Source organism: Scomber scombrus, chromosome 18, assembly GCF_963691925.1.
Source record: "Scomber scombrus chromosome 18, fScoSco1.1, whole genome shotgun sequence".
In the NCBI taxonomy this organism is placed as follows: Eukaryota; Metazoa; Chordata; class Actinopteri; order Scombriformes; family Scombridae; genus Scomber; species Scomber scombrus.
This window is the reverse complement of record NC_084987.1, coordinates 5,851,598-5,867,678: the sequence shown is the minus strand read 5'-3', so window position 1 is coordinate 5,867,678 and position 16,081 is coordinate 5,851,598. Positions and strand designations below refer to the sequence as shown.

Below are 16,081 nucleotides of genomic sequence, written 5' to 3'. Positions count from 1 at the left end.
GTTCAAAATCTCAGCCTGTTGCTCGTTGTTGCCATGGATGCATAAAGCCAACTGGATACAGTGTCAGAGGTGGAAATAAAGTTGCTCAGTGTCACATGAAGCCAAAAAAGTTCAACTTCTTCTGCATGGCTTCTGTATCGGTGGGGCCTGTAGAGCAAGTGCCATAGTGACTTCTGCAGGCTGAGCTGGCTACTTCCAGTTTAGCCGTCCAGGTAACTTCAATAGAGATAAAAGAAATGTAATCAAGCAGCTCTTCTAGATTTTCCAAATGTTATCAGACTGCATAGATCAAATTTTGATAGTGGAACCAGTCATTTCGCGTCATTTCGGGGTTCATCCACTGATTTACAGACGCCTCTTTCACAATGTCACTCACTAAGGAAAACAGTGTTTTTGGGCTTAAAAGCATCATTGCATGGTTCAGCTACTATGTCCAATTAGCTTCAAAACCTGGCGTTCTTCCTGTAGGGGATTAGGGGCGGCACTACTTCTTCATCCTCTCATGTTACACTGAAGGCGGACTGGATGTTACAGTAACTCACTATCACCTCTTGAGATAAACAGTGGTATTATGAGACAGGACGGGCCGGGGCTTTTCTTACATATAGTGCACAAACGTGCTCTTGAAGTTCAGCATCCTCAGCTTGAATTCCATTATATGAATTGTATCTGAAGATTCTCGCTTTTCATTTATATATAACATTTTAGAAATTCCACCCCAGTTTGCTTTAAAGTAATTTTGACATTACTTATTATTAAATTGCAGTAATATTGTTGCATAAAAAATACACATGAAGTCAAAAGAAAGAAGTATGCCATTGCATACATGTGGACAAATGTGGACAAATAACAAGCATTTCTACAGTAAACTAACTATATAATGAATGTTTTAATATAAATGTACATTAATCAATGCTGTTTGTTGCAGGAAAGCTGTGCACGAATTCTGCTCTACCGGGGAGCAAATAAAGACACAAAAAATAACAGTGGGCAGACCCCCTTTCAGGTAATGGCTGAGTGGCTGGCTGGGTAATTATGCATGTTGGGTGGTTGTATGGTTTAGTGTCTTATTAAGTTAACGTAGCAGAAAGTACCAGGGCCTAATTTCACTTTAAACCATTATTGTGCTGCGATGCACACAGAAGTTCCCAGGTGGCAGGATTGCGTGTGACCCCTTAATCTGGATACATTAACTCTGTCAGTGCAGAAAAAAGCCAGCTGAGACAATCTGTTGTGCGTTTGTGTGTGTGTGTGTGTGTGTGTGTGTGTGTGTGTGTGTGTGTGTGTATGTAAGAGAGAGAGAAAGAGAAAGAAAACAAGAGAACAAGGAGAAAGCTGTGTAATTTGTTGGATTGTGTGCTGACCTGTGTAATTTGAAAAAGAGGTTGAAAGCATTTAGGCAAAAAAAACAAAACTAAATATGTACTCATGTGAGAGTACTCATTAGATTTTGCTCTATAATTATTATTTTTAAGAAAACAAGCAATTCATTTTGACTGCATGTTTCTAGATATCTTTTAACCTGGTTGGCTAAAATTCTTAATAAACATGCGTATGTTGAAGTAGAGTAATAATTATAAATGTTGAAATGCACTTAAGAAAACATCTAAACTAAACAGAGTAAAGAAAGAATCATTGCAGTAGTTCAGAGATGTTTCAGTGTGTCTCTCTGGACAGATCATCATTATTTTCTGCATCAGGAATGATCTGTATGTTTCTATTAATTATGATCTAAATGCACAACAAAAAAGTTACATTCAACCCTAGTTGGGTAAAGGTGAACAACATAAAGCAGTAAATACTTGGGAACTTGCAAAAATTTCAGTGCATGGACAGCTATTAATCTTCTGTTCATTACTTTCAAATTTGCCAGTTTGAGTTGCAGGTGTAGAGCGTTTAAAAACATGATTTACTTTTCATGAGTGTGACTTAGAGGGGCGGCTCAGGAGGTAGAGCGGTCGTCCTCCAATTGGAAGATTGGCGGTTCGATTCCTGGCTCCTCAAGTCCACATGTCGGTGTGTCCTTGGGCAAGACACTTAACCCCAAATTGCTCCCGTTGCTGTATGAATGCGAGTTCCCCTGATGTGCAGGTTGGTAGCTCCTGCCATCAGTGTATGAATGTGTGTGAATGGGTGAATGAAATCAAGCGCTTTGTGTGGTCGTAAAGACTAGAAAGGCGCTATATAAGTACAGTCCATTTACTTAAAATATACACAAGCATAACGCTTCAGTAAAAGCACACAATAGATTTAGAAAGCACCCTTGTATTTTATGCACTCATTTGCTATATGACTGTATCCAAAAGGTTTCCATGTACTGTATATATTGAAATGTGTGTGTGTGTGTGTGTGTGTGTGTCTTCAACAGGTGGCTGTAATGTCTGGCCATTTTGAGCTGGGCGAAATAATCAAAAATCACCGGGATACAGATGTTGGTAAGTAGCTGAGGTCTGGTCTGAAATGTTCACGCCAGTTTGAAGATGTGTAATTTTAACTAACAGTCAAAGTTAGACTTTTTGCTGAGTTTAAATAATACACAGGACATCCACGGCTCCTTAAATCAGCAAATAAAAGGAAGAAACAGAAAAGAATATAGCCAGCATATTTGGAAATGTTTGGATGGAAAATAGAAAGAAATAGGAATTACAGGATGTGTAAAATAAGAGCAGTGATAACTCACTCACCTCACTGTCCTTCCTGTTTCCTCTCACCTCCCAGTTCCCTTCGTTGAGTCTCCAAAATATGCCCCTCAGAGGCGGGAGAGCGCCCGGACGCTGGCAATACCCCACCCTCATCCCTTCCTCCGGGCCAACAGTGACAGCAGCATGAACCTGCCGGAGTGGATGGCGGTGCCCAACGCTCCGACCACCAACATCGTATCAGTGCAGGTGTGTGTTTGACAAGGTGCTAAAGTGACTCAGAGGAGACACACTGCCAAATACATACTGCTGTAGATAATTAAATAGCCAAAACAGTCTCATAATATGATGCTCACATGAAGGTCCATTTAGTAGTAGGAGTTTTCTTTACCTAAGCATTTAAAACCCCACATTAACACCTACACATATTACTGATTTACACATATATACATGACCTCTGCTAACTGATTTATAAGTACAAACTGCTCATTGATTGTTGATGGAATTCACAATCGGTCCAATTGAGTGTGTGTGGGCAACATTTAGGTTTAGAAATAGTTTTTTAAAGGGCCTTTCTACCAAATTGTCCAAGTTGTTGCTAATGTGATGCAATGCTTTCTATGTTTCTATGCATAATGTGTCTGTTTTGGAAGTTTTTTATCCACTTTTCAGTCCACTAGACGTCCTCTTGTGGTTTGTGCATTTCTGTTGTCTACGTAATTGTAAAAGAACTGATGGAGAACTCAAAGTGCAGAACTTGTCAGGAGACCAGGATGTCTTACGCAGGAACATTTATTGAAGCTCAGTCGAGGAAAAAAGAGTTATAGTAAAAGTGAAAACATTCAATTCTGCCGTCTACTTCAGGACAAGCGTATATAAACCCTTCACCAGATCCTTACCCTTACTACCTGTTTAACCTTCGTGTCGTCCTCCCGGGTCAAATTGACCCCGTCTGTTTTGACTGTTCCTTCTTTACTCCATTCTTCTCCCTTTCCTCCCATCCTTCCTTCCGTCTGTCCTTCCTCCCTCCTTCCTTCTCTCTTTCCTCCCTTCCTTCTTTCCTTCCTCCATCCCCTTTTCTTCCTTCCTTCTGTCCTTCCTTCCTGCCTCCCTCCCTCCTTCTTTCTTTCTTTCGTCCCCCCTACCTTCCCCCTTCCTTCATTCCTCCCTCCCTCCTTCTTTCTTTCTTTCCTCCCCCTACCTTCCCCCTTCCTTCATTCTTTCCTCCCTTCATTCTTTCCTCCCTCCCTCCTTCTTTCTTTCTTTCCTCCCCTCTACCTTCCCCCTTCCTTCCTCCCCTTCGTCCTTCCTCCCTTTCCGTCCTCCCTTCCTTCTTTCCTTTCCTCCCTCCTTTCCTTCCTTCTTCCTCCCTTCCTCCCTTCCTCCCTCCTTCCCTTCCTTTTTCCTCTCTTCCTTCTTCCTCCCTTCCTTCCTTGACTCGAGGACAACAGGAGGGTTAAATAAGGTTATTGTTTACTTACCTATGCCTCTATCAGGTAGTCTGTACACGTCACACGCAGTCCATTGTAAGAGGAGACGAGTCCGACCATTTGCACAAATCACAGCATGTCTCTCATCCTACAGGACTCAACCAGATTTATCAAGACAGCTGCTAATCCCAGTCAGTTAAGATATCATGTTGAGTGACAGCTCATAAACATATATCATGTATTAATTAATTCATCATGAGACATTTGGGCATGCAAGTTAATGTCATGTTTTATAAATGCTGTTGTTTTCTATTTGTAAACATAACTGGGCTCTTAAGAGCACTGTCAGTAGTCATTAGGAGAGTTTTTATAATGAATTATAGATATGCAAGTCAGAGGAAATCACTTCCACAACGATGAACTGACAACAAATACATAGAAAAAGAGAAAATGGTCAAAACTGACATAATACAGAAAGTAATAATAACCAAAAACAAGGGTTAGGGTTGGTTCAAGTGGTGGAAACAATATGCACAGCTATATTATACACAGAATGTTTTATGTAGCTGTAATAATAAACATACTCATGAATTCAAATGAGAATATCTCTAAAAGGCGAAATAGAAGTGACATAAACTGTGTACTGACCTGCTGTAACACATTAATATCTATCATGAAATATGTTTCTCCCTCTGTGTCTCTCTCAGGGATATAAGCATACAGGTACTCTGCGGAGCTCCAGCAGTCCCAGAGGGGCGAGGACGCGCTCCCCGTCCCGAGGGAGGATCGGAGACAAGGAGGACCGCAGCAGGCAGAGCCGGAGACAGGGGTGAGTGGCAAAGACAGACTTTGGAAATATAAGCTGCTGCTGAAGATGAACCTCTCGTTCGCTTTTTTTTTAACAAGTGCAGAATTCAATTAGATAAGTGCTTTGGTGCTTGTCTGTAGGTCCTTTAAGAAGCCTTAAAATGCTTGTTTTCTGTCTTTTTTCTTCTTCTCAGATCTTAAAATGCAACTCAAATGTTTTTGTGTTATATTACCTAAATTTACAGCGAGGAATATCTAGTTTTAAAGATTTAGTAGATATAAAATATCTCAAATAATCTTTGATTTGCTTAAACAAAAACCTATAAATTAATATAATCAAAGTGTGATTAATAATAAGTTATATTCCAGTTGATTAGGAGATTGTAACATCTGTTCTGTGTATGTAAGAGCTGCAAAGGTCATAAATTAAACCATTTAATTTGCCAAAACAGGACTGTGTTGTGCTTCTTTTTTGGAAAATGTTAAGTCTGAAGCTGCAAGTTTAAGAGAGAGGGAAGAGGGAAGAGTTTGAACTTAAAACTAACTCCACCTTCTGCCATCTCCCACACAGGCCGGCCCCTGCCACCACTACTGTACAAACTGCCGGGCAGCGGAGACGCCTCTACAGTGCCGTCCCAGGACGAGTCTTTGTAGCTACTCGATCTCACTCTGCCCAGGGCGAGAGAGAAATCAGTTTCAATAAGGGAGACAGGGTCAAAGGTGAATATATTATGTGCATTTTAATGGAATGATAGAGTGAGTGAGTGTGTGTGTGTGTATGTGTGTGTGTGTGTGTGTGTGTATGTGTGTGTGTGTGTGTGTGTGTGTGTGTGTGTGTGTGTGTGTGTGTGTGTGTGTGTGTGTACTGGAGCTTTTTCTGCATTTTGTCTTCCATGAGATTTCAAAGTGTCTGTGTGTTTGGGAGTCAGTGTTGGTGATGTTTTTTTACACCTGGTACTAACATGACTTGAATTTTTTTGCTCTTTTAAGCCTTCTCTAAAGGTGTGTTGAAGGGCATTTACACAACACACTCACATGCATATTTACACACATTTACACACACATATAAAATACATAAATGTTACAACAGGTTACATGTGCATTAATCTCTTTTGGGGTATTTGGCATAGCCTGAAATTCTTCCCTATAATATGTGAGATGCTGACCACGGGGGTTTAACAATTTCAGCGCTGAGATTTAATTATCAGCTTTTAAGCTAACACGATTGAGCTAACCGATAAAGTCTTTTATAGACACAAAGCCAGATGCTCCACCTCAGTAACATTTATTTTATCAACCTGACATTAACTAGTATTACACTGGCAAGTATCCAGTGACCACGCTGACGTCGTTAACACTGTTATCCAGAACAAACACAGCTGCTTTACTCCGTCGGTTTATCAAAGTGTTAAGGCAAACGTGTTACCAAACATGTTCATATCTAGCTCATTTAAATCTAATATTTACCCTCCTTTTAACTTTGGTATGACTTTTCTGTGCATGTTTTCAGCCTTCGAGTTTTATGAGGACGATGCCGATGAGATTCAGTCATTCAGGGCAGAGAAACAACAGCAATAAATAAATAAGTGGGTCTCATATTCAGCCTGGAGATGTTGAGGAATCCCAACAAAACTACAGATGAATGGAGTTCTAGCCTACAAACTTTATCTTTAGTAAATCTTTTAAAGGATTTGACTGGAGATTTTCTATGTTTTGCACATGTGCAGAGCCAAACCAATGATGAAAACCCAATATATCTTATTCCTCTGTGCTGTAGACCTCTGTTGTTGCAAAAAAACGACAAAAAAACGTCATTGTGAAGATTAAGTAACAGTCAGACTTTTAGCTGAGTTTAAGTGATACACAGGACATCCACGGCTCCTTTAATCAGCAAATAAAAGGAAGCAACAGAAAAGAATATAGCCAGCATATTTGGAAATGTTTGGATGGAAAATAGAAAGAAATAGGAATTAGAGGATGACATAAGAGACACAGTAGTTTTTTCAGAAATGGCTCCAAAGACTCATAACAGCGATCACGTTTTCAGTCTCCAGAGAGTAGTTCTGTGTAAGGGAGTTTGTTCCATTTATAGCGCTTTGCTAGCTTGTTGTGCTACATATCACAACCTCTTGACTTTGCACTGAAAACGTGATCACTGTTATGAGTCTTTGGAGCCATCTCTAAACAAACATGACCAAACTCTTCGTATTAAAGAAACACGTCACCCAGTGCAACAATGTGGCTCATTGACCAGTTGTTAATAGTTTTGAGACATGCAAAGAGGAATAAGATATATCAGACTTTGGACACACACACACACACATAATACTTGTAAGTAGATCAATTCATTGCTAGTTTGGCTCTGCACATGAGATCAGTAAGACAGTAAGAAAAATGTAGAAAATTGCCAGCCTTATCCTTGATTGACAGCACCAAAGTATTACCTTTTAAAACACTGACACACTCAAACATGGCAGGTGATGCATGTTAACACCAGGTGTAAAAGAGGTAAAGGAGATCCAAGCCAAGTGCCTTCAGATCAGTGTGTATAATCGTCATGTCCTAACATGTGTGTAAGGTCTCTATATATGTTTGTATTCAATGTCTGCAGGTATGAATATGTGTGTGTTTGTGAGTGAGTCTAAGGTGTCGCCAGGTATGTATGTCTTGGTGAGTATGTAGGAGGTTTGCATGTCTGTGTGTGTGTGTGTGTGTGTGTATGTGTGTGTGTGTATCTGCATTATTTCTTTTCTGTCTGTACAATGTTGTCGTCTTCTTACGTGTGTTCATTTCTCATTGGTGTCTGTGTATGTGTGTTTGTGTGTATGTGTGTGTGTGTGTCTGTGTGTGTGTGTGTTGGTGCGTGTTGAGTTGCTTTTTCCTGACATGCTGCTCTTTCCTGCACTCCCTCCCCCCCTCCCCCTCATCCCCCTCTCCTGTAGTGTTGAGTGTCGGCGAGGGCGGCTACTGGGAGGGAACGGTCAGAGGTCGCACAGGCTGGTTCCCCTCTGACTGTGTGGAGGAAGTGATGCTTCGAAGCCAAGAGAACCGATCAGGTGATCACCGCACACACACACACACACACACACACACACACACACACACACACACACACACACACACACACACACACACAGTACTCATCCTGAATACAGCATCACTTCTGTGTAGATTAAAGGCAATTAACTACTATATTATTGTATTTAAATATATAAAAGTTGTGTGATGGATTTAGCACGATAAGCATTATGTCTACAACAAATTATTAAAGCACACCTCCACTCAAATATGTGTTTTGTTAATTGTTACTTCACTGTGATATTTGAGCCTCGCTGTGCAGAATGATGGAGGAGGAAAGTTTATCTATGCTCAACATAAATAAAGAGTGGAGGATGTATATCTGTGATCATGATTTGTGACATAACAACTAGTTTGGAGCCAATTATGGTAGAGTATTCAACTTACACAAGTGTGATGTAGAAATTAAATGGAATATATTTACATAGTTTTGAATGACATAGAAGGAGTAGGTGTCCTTATAAGCATTTCTAAGGTACTAACTACTGTAATTGAACTTTTTTTTGTATTATTATTCCAATCACAGTATTTTATGTCTGGAGGGTGTCTTGAATATTTCCATTGTGATTGTTTTTCCCAAAAATAATGAAAATGCTCTCAAAAAACTTGAAAATAACATCTTCAAATGAATTGTTTTGTCTGATAAATAGTAAAATAAAAGATCTCATATTTGATAGGCCAGAACCAGATACAATTATGATTTATTTTATTATTATTATTATTATTATTTTTTACAAATAACAGTCAATTTTCATCTCACTTTTTATTCAGTCTGTAAATTGACTAATTGATGCACTAATTTGTATATGTGTCTCACATTTAGATGTAGGATCCATTTGAGTTATTATATAATCAAATGAATTTTAATAGATAAATGTAAATGAATGAAAGTTTAAGTTATGGAACAGTACCTGCTGCATAATAATCATTGCTTATATATGTAATAAACTGCAGGTAGAGGAACTCTGATGTCCTGATTCTGTGTTTCAGAGAGCCGTGGAGAAAGAGCCAAAAGGCTGTTTCGCCATTACACTGTGGGATCCTACGACAGCTTTGACGCTCCCAGGTAAGAGCTTGCCGCTGGCCGTCCCTGATCCACATTAAACTGAAAAACTGCCAATTTTATCCAAATAAGCCGTGGTATGCACAGATTGGCCAGAGAAAAAATGAATACAGGGCACTGATTCAGCTCACATAGTTAATGGCAGGGGTCATTTAGGGTAAGGTCACCTACCAGAGGGGGTATTTGAGCTGAATACAAGAGCACTTTGGGGCACTTACGTTGATAGAAGAGGAATTTGGACACATAAGCTTGAGTGCCCTGTTAGGACACAATAACGGTAAAGAAAAGAGCAGCTTGACATTCAAATCATTGCTGCGCCTCACAGTCAGTCAGGACTAGCAATGCTTTCTACTCTCAGGCATCAAGCAGCTGAGGCAACAAGGGGTTAAATACCTTGCTAAAGAGCATGATGTAACTCATCCGTCTTCCCAGCGGGTATGGAAATTCGAAGCGACAACCTTTTTATAATGACCTGACTGCACCAGTGTTTAGACAAACAGCACATGCTGGCAGAGGATCTGTTTGTATGCTAACAACACTGTATCCAGATAAGATGATTCACGTGGTGATTCATAAGTTGCGGTGGTACTTTGATTCGATGTGTTGTGAGTGATTCATGCGATACGATGACGATGTGTGAGAGTTCACCGCCTCGGGTCTAGAAGCTGATCCGCCTGCTTTCATACCGGAGTCGTCCTCAAGGCACAGGTTTACCAGCTGTGTTTTGACTAGTTGGTTTTGCTGAATTTAACCAGAACAGACAGAGAGACTTTTGTCTGTAAGCTCCGAGGTGTAGAGCTGCGTTGCCAGGTTGCAGTTTTTAGTTGGGTTGAATGTGCCTTTCATGGTGGTTGTACTTTTAGACCTTGAGATCTATGTGAAGCAATGGACTGTAGCACTGTGACGCATTTTCCCTTTAGGGACAATAAAGTTTACTCTCCTCTTCTCTTCTGTATTTTCTGATGACTAATTTAGATACATACTTAAGTTTCGGATGATATGAAATCACTTGATGAACTTTATAAACTGAATCAATGCATATATAATACTGCACCGTTGGATGAGCCACAAATAATCTCAGAACAACAGCTGTGATCTTTAACTTTTAACATAGTCGTGCTTTTTTGTGTTGATACAGACAGTCATCCACTTACAGCATCTGGTTATATACATACTTAAAGAAGACATATCATGTACATTTTCAGGTCTATATTTATATATACTGGGGCTGTACTGGAATAACTTAGCATAATTTACAATTAAAAAAACTCCTTATTAATCTTATACTGGCATTATATGCAGCCACTCAGTTCAGCCTCTGTCTAAAACAGTTCTTTCTCCAGTTCTGGCATTTACACAAACAAACAATGGTAGTCCGAATTTCTTCTTTTTCACATTTTTATCTTAAAATATAGAATTCTGAAATGCATCTGCACATATTTGAGTCTGAATTCGATCCGAAATACAAAAGTTGATTCACAACTTTTGCAACAACCATAGTGACAACTATCTGAGTAGAGGTAACTTTGCAAATGCATTGCACAGAGCAGGCTGAAACTCATATTTTTGACTTTAACGGAGCAGTTTTATATACGTTCACCTCATGTTACTTTGACTCTGTTTAACATATACAGTACATCTGACATTATAAGATTATATAAAGGACAGAAAATCACAAAAAGCATGTTATGTCTCTTTTAAAATCGTATTATACTTGGCAGATAAAGCTGAAATAGATATGGGGAACATTACCAGAACAAAGTTCCCTTTCAGCTTTTTGTAAATAAACCCTGCAGAAGACTTGTGCTGACACTTTGCTGTATTTTCTTTGGAGATGATCTGTTGACACACGATACCGGAAAACCTCTCTTGTATTGACTTTGTGTGTGTGACATCTCCTCATTAACTCAGTCTAATATAATGTCATTCCCTTTAATGCCTTCGTGGTGATCACGGCTTCGCTTTGAGGCAAACTCATTTCAGTGTCCAGGACTTGGACTGAGCAAAGAGAGAATTATTTACATAGAAATGAAGCTATTATCAATCACATGTATTATTTACACGAAATCCAGTCTTGCTTTCTCTCTCCTTCACTCTTTTTTTTCACCCTCTTCATCATTCTTTATCATTCCTCAACTTTCTCTTTCACGTCTGCCCTTTGTTTTCCTTTTCATGTTCCTTTATCTCTCTCTAACTGCGTTTCTCTCTCTCTCTCTCACAAATGCACACAGTATCATATATTATTAATGTGCTTTTCATCAACGGTGACATTTCATGCAAGCGACGCACTCAGGCGTGCACACTCACATACACATGTTTGTACACGCACACAAACACACACACATCATGGATAATTAAAGCGGTGTACTGCAGCATAGACGGAGCCCGAGACTGAGTTTGTTTGGCCAGGAAGGAAAGCATGGCTGACTCAGAGCCGCCCTCACATGGGCCTACTTCCACAGCCTTTATCACTACATGTAATGTCTCACCTATCCCTCTTTTTTCATCCCTCTATATTTGGAAACATCACTTGACCATCCCTGCATCCTTTCCCTTGCTTTTCTATTCATCACCGTATCGCTAACCCCCCTGTACTTTTTTAATTTTCTTTCTATCACCCTCTCTCCCCTGTGGTGTCTCCATCTGGAGGTCAGACAGTGAAGGGCACTCTAAAGGGAGAGGGGAGCTGGAGAGAGGGATGAAGAGCTCGGATGAAGGAAGAAAGATATTTTGAGTTTCCGAATGGGGTAAAAAGAAAAAAAAGAAGCTGGTTTGAGGAAAGTGGGAAGAAAGATGCCCTCTGCCCTTTTAAACCCACTTTCACCCTCACTTTGAAGACCAAAGCCAGACTGAAAATCAATATTTAAAGGCTAATATTTTACCGACATTCATTTTTTGGCTTAAACTGCCATTAGCCAACATTTCTCTAAGAGAAGAGAAACCTCTGAAACAGCATCTAAGTCGTGGAAAAGCAAAACTCTCTGTCGAAGGATCACACTGATTATATGTGTGATTTTATAATTAGTTTTTGATCAATTGAAACACTGTGAAACCACAATCATCCCAATGCCCTTCTACATCTTTGACTCTGCCAGTTTAAGCTAACACATAAACATGTGATTATGTGTCTGATGGGGCTGAATGGGGTTCACACATTTCACAGACAGATTTCTTTCCATTTCTAATCAATTTAATAAAAAGAACGTGTTTCTAAGGTTGTGCTGCTGAGTAGCTCTTGGATGCCTGCGACAATACAGATGTCTCTTATCTTGTAATAAATCTCAACAGGGTGAATCAAGATCTCAATATGAAGCAGAGTGATAATGAACAGTTCCTGTGTGCAAGGTGACCAAAGAACAGCTCTCACAAACTTAAAGTGAACCTAATTTTTGTTGAACTGCATACAGTGGTCACGTGTAACAATTATCAATAAAAATCACATTTGCACAAGTGGAGAAGAATAATGAAGTCAGTGAACTGGCTCAGTAATGTCCATTTATGGCAGTATTTACCTAAAGTTAGCTAACGTTAACCACCATAAACTACAAGTCATACTAGGCCATTAGTGAGACTATAGCAGCAAAACCTGTGTGTGCCTGTTTTGTTGTTTTGCTTATGAATTCAACTTTTCATTCGTAAGAAGAAGAACGTCTTAAATCTTCCATCAAAATGTGCATAGTCTTATTTTAAAGGTATATTATGCAACATTCAAAGTTGGCCCCTCCCTCCTCCCCGGCTTGACCAGCAGATAGAAAGAGAGAGAGAGAGGTGGTCAAGTGAGCTAGACAGCAAATGGTGAGAAGAAGGCCGTGAATCATCCTGTCCTCTTCGGCCTCCCTCCTCTCTGCGTGTGTGTAGCTCCGCCCCTCCCTCGGTCAAACAGACACACACACACCTGCAGCTCTTTATGCATCCATGACACAGAGACAGAGAGCAGAGCGGAGCAGAGGAGAGACACGGACACAGTGATATAATCTGGTCACTACGCTACCAGTCCTGACCTCACACGCTGTGCACTATTATTGGCTGGAAGCTGCACACCCACTGCCTAAAGGCTGACACCTAGAAGTGTCCCGACACAGCAAATTAATAAGAAAATACAGGCAGAGGGCTGCGTCTCTGCAGATAAATACACAGCCACATACTTCTAGCTGGTCATAAGTGACTGAGGGGGATTATGTTTGTATGAGTCTATACATTGGGGCTTTTTCTTGGAGGAATTTTAGACTGGAGGGCTTTATCCATTATTTTTTTTGATGAATGCCTTACTGTACATTAGCCCAACATATTGGTTCATCTCTAATGAACAGAGTCTTTCTCTCCGATCATCACCTCCCGTCACACCCACTGCTGTTTATTGACAGCTGGATTTATTTTGTATGTTGGGGTTTTATAATACAGGACAAGCCGTGACATGATAGCAAGGCGTGACGATTGAAACCCGGCAGTCAGCAAGATGAACTGCTTTAACTTGATAATGCAGTGTGGTGATTACATTAACAAGAACATATCACAGAGTGAGGGATATGATGATTTGGGGAAGTGGAGATGACAAATGACAAACAAAAGGAGAGCTTTTATGTGTGTCTGCCCTGCTCGTCCACCTCAGATGTTTTTTTAATCACCTTTCCTCCTTTCTGCTCTGCCTCCCCAACCCATCACAGCCCTTTTTCCCTCCTTGAATAGCTATATTTATATTCCACACCTTTTCATTTTTCTTTTTTTTTACCATGATACTAAGGTATTCAACAGCCAGGTTCAGATCAGCCAGATAGTCGGTGAGATACACACAGTACAAAGATAGGGAGACATATTCTCAACAAATCGGGGCCCCATTCCTGATAACAAAAGATCTTAGAAGGACTTGAGAAATGAGTGAAGGCAGGGACTGTTAGGAGCTTCTGAAGATGATGCTGAATACACTTTAAAGCAGGGGTGTCAAAATCATTTTAATTTAAGGTTCCACAGCAGCCCAATTTGATCTCAAGTAGGCCGGACCAGTAAAACCATTGCATAATAACCTACAAATAATATATTATATATATTTTATAACTTTACTATAAGTGACAATATTTTGTGTATTGAATATATGAATGGTTTAAATGTGACAATATGTATTAATGGTTATTTTCAGACAATTGTATTCTTGTCATACTTTGCAATGTTATCCAGTGGGCTGGATTGGACCCCTTGGCGGGCCAGTTCTGGTCCACGGGCCACTTGTTTGACACCCCTGCTTTAAAGTAACTTTGCATATTTATCTGAGATTATGTGTTGTAGAAATGTTTTATACTTGGAGATTGTTCAGCATGAAAACAAACGTAATGTGCAGTAAACTGTTTATAATTCATGTAAATAAGTAGAAGTTTGATTGATTAACTTGCTGCTTGAGGCTGATGTTACTTTTAAAGGTGACCTATTACACTTTATCTCATTTTCAGTCATATATATATAAAGTTACAATGTCGGATGTTCTTATTAAACATGGACAAGGTGGCAAATAATAAGGTAATCCTATGTGGAAGTATAATCCCTGTGAGCAAAAAGCACAGGCTTCAGACTGCTCTGAACACTTGGTTTTCAATGTTTTTTTTCTACCTTCAGCCTGAGGTGACATCAGCTCGTGACAGATTTCTTTATATGGTCAATTGCTCCACGCACATTGTGCCACATTGTTCACTGCTCTGCTCAGCTAACATGAAGGTGTTTTTTCCATTGTTTTGGTAGTAGTCATGCTGAGCCATGACTGGAGTTGAGCTGACATGCTGTGAGTGTTTTTCCACTGCACAGCAGGGCAAAGTTAAACAAGCAGTTTACCTGTTGGAGGTGTGCTGCTTGTTAGGAAAAGTTGGGTTTGCATCACCAGTAACTTAACAAGACTTGTGGAAAGCTGGACTATAAGAACAGAATGGGCTCGTCAGTAGGGGAGGCTTGAAAAGGCAGGAGCTAAAATGGCCTGTATAAATATGAGTAAAAAAAAAGAAGATAAAGATAAAGGAGCATAAAAACATAGAGCTGAAATGAACATAATAGCTCACCTTTAAGCTCATATTAAAGCTGTGACAGTTCCCTGGAGGAAGACCCACTGCTTAACTGCATGTAAGCTTGTGGCAAACAACATAGAAAACATTTAAAAAAAGAAAAAGAAAAAAGAGACAATAAGGAACCTGAAAATATACCATGAGGAAAGTGACGTTTGATCCAGAAAATATGAGTGATGTCAAATTGCTGAATGTGTAATTTGTCAGTTTTCCTTAGACTTGCATAACCTTGTGAGATGAACAGCATACAGTTTGTGTATCTCCTCTTCCACCTTTGCTGTTTAAGCTTTAGCCAGAAGTTTAGCTGAGAACTACCTTGCAAAACACTCCCCCACCTCCCTTTATTTTCTGCGATAAACAAACAGTTTGTCAGATGCCTTTGTCATTGCCACAGATGCACTGATTATGGACACAATCTGTACATGCTCCTGCTCTGCTGTCCCACATGAGACCGTTTTTTGGGCCGACGGTGGTTCAAATAAGGACGAGTGAATAGACAGTTTGGAGGAGAGAAGCAGAATATCCTGCTAAATGCTGCTGTGACATAACAGATGGTTTTTTTACATGCCATTTTGTATTTCTCATTGACTTTTGGCTGAAAACTGTTTGAAGATGGATGAAAGGAGTGTGTGTGTGTGTGTGTGTTCAGATTTTGACCATAGTTATATCAGATACACACACACGGTACAGTGCATATCACACAGACATGCAGATAAACATAAACACTCGATCATGTGGACCTTCTGTCAACATTATTTGCTCTCCTGCCTCCTCCCCCAACCCCATCTCTCTCTCTTTTTTTTCATGCCCCCCCCCCCCCTCTCGCTCTCTCATCACATATGCACACACACACACACACACACGTACTGTACACACAAAATCACAGCAGTATAGCCTGACATGCAGGGAGGGAAACAAAAAGGCAGAGATGTGAGAAGAGAGAGGACAAGAGCTGTGATCGTCCTCGGATGCGGGAGAGAGGCGAGAGGGTGAGAGAGAGAGAGAGAGAGAGCGAAGGGAGAG

General features: G+C 40.1%; 1 protein-coding gene across 1 annotated transcript in view; it reads left to right on the top strand.

The window, feature by feature from the left end:
• shank1 (SH3 and multiple ankyrin repeat domains 1) overlaps window positions 1-16,081 on the top strand; it is a 65,876-nt gene that overhangs the window by 27,975 nt on the left and 21,820 nt on the right. Inside the window, exons 8-14 of the mRNA XM_062438246.1 lie at window positions 929-1,006; window positions 2,369-2,435; window positions 2,719-2,888; window positions 4,777-4,898; window positions 5,448-5,596; window positions 7,819-7,932; window positions 8,945-9,020. Of these exons, the coding sequence (XP_062294230.1) occupies window positions 929-1,006; window positions 2,369-2,435; window positions 2,719-2,888; window positions 4,777-4,898; window positions 5,448-5,596; window positions 7,819-7,932; window positions 8,945-9,020 (776 nt within the window). The remainder of the gene's footprint in view (window positions 1-928; window positions 1,007-2,368; window positions 2,436-2,718; window positions 2,889-4,776; window positions 4,899-5,447; window positions 5,597-7,818; window positions 7,933-8,944; window positions 9,021-16,081) is intronic.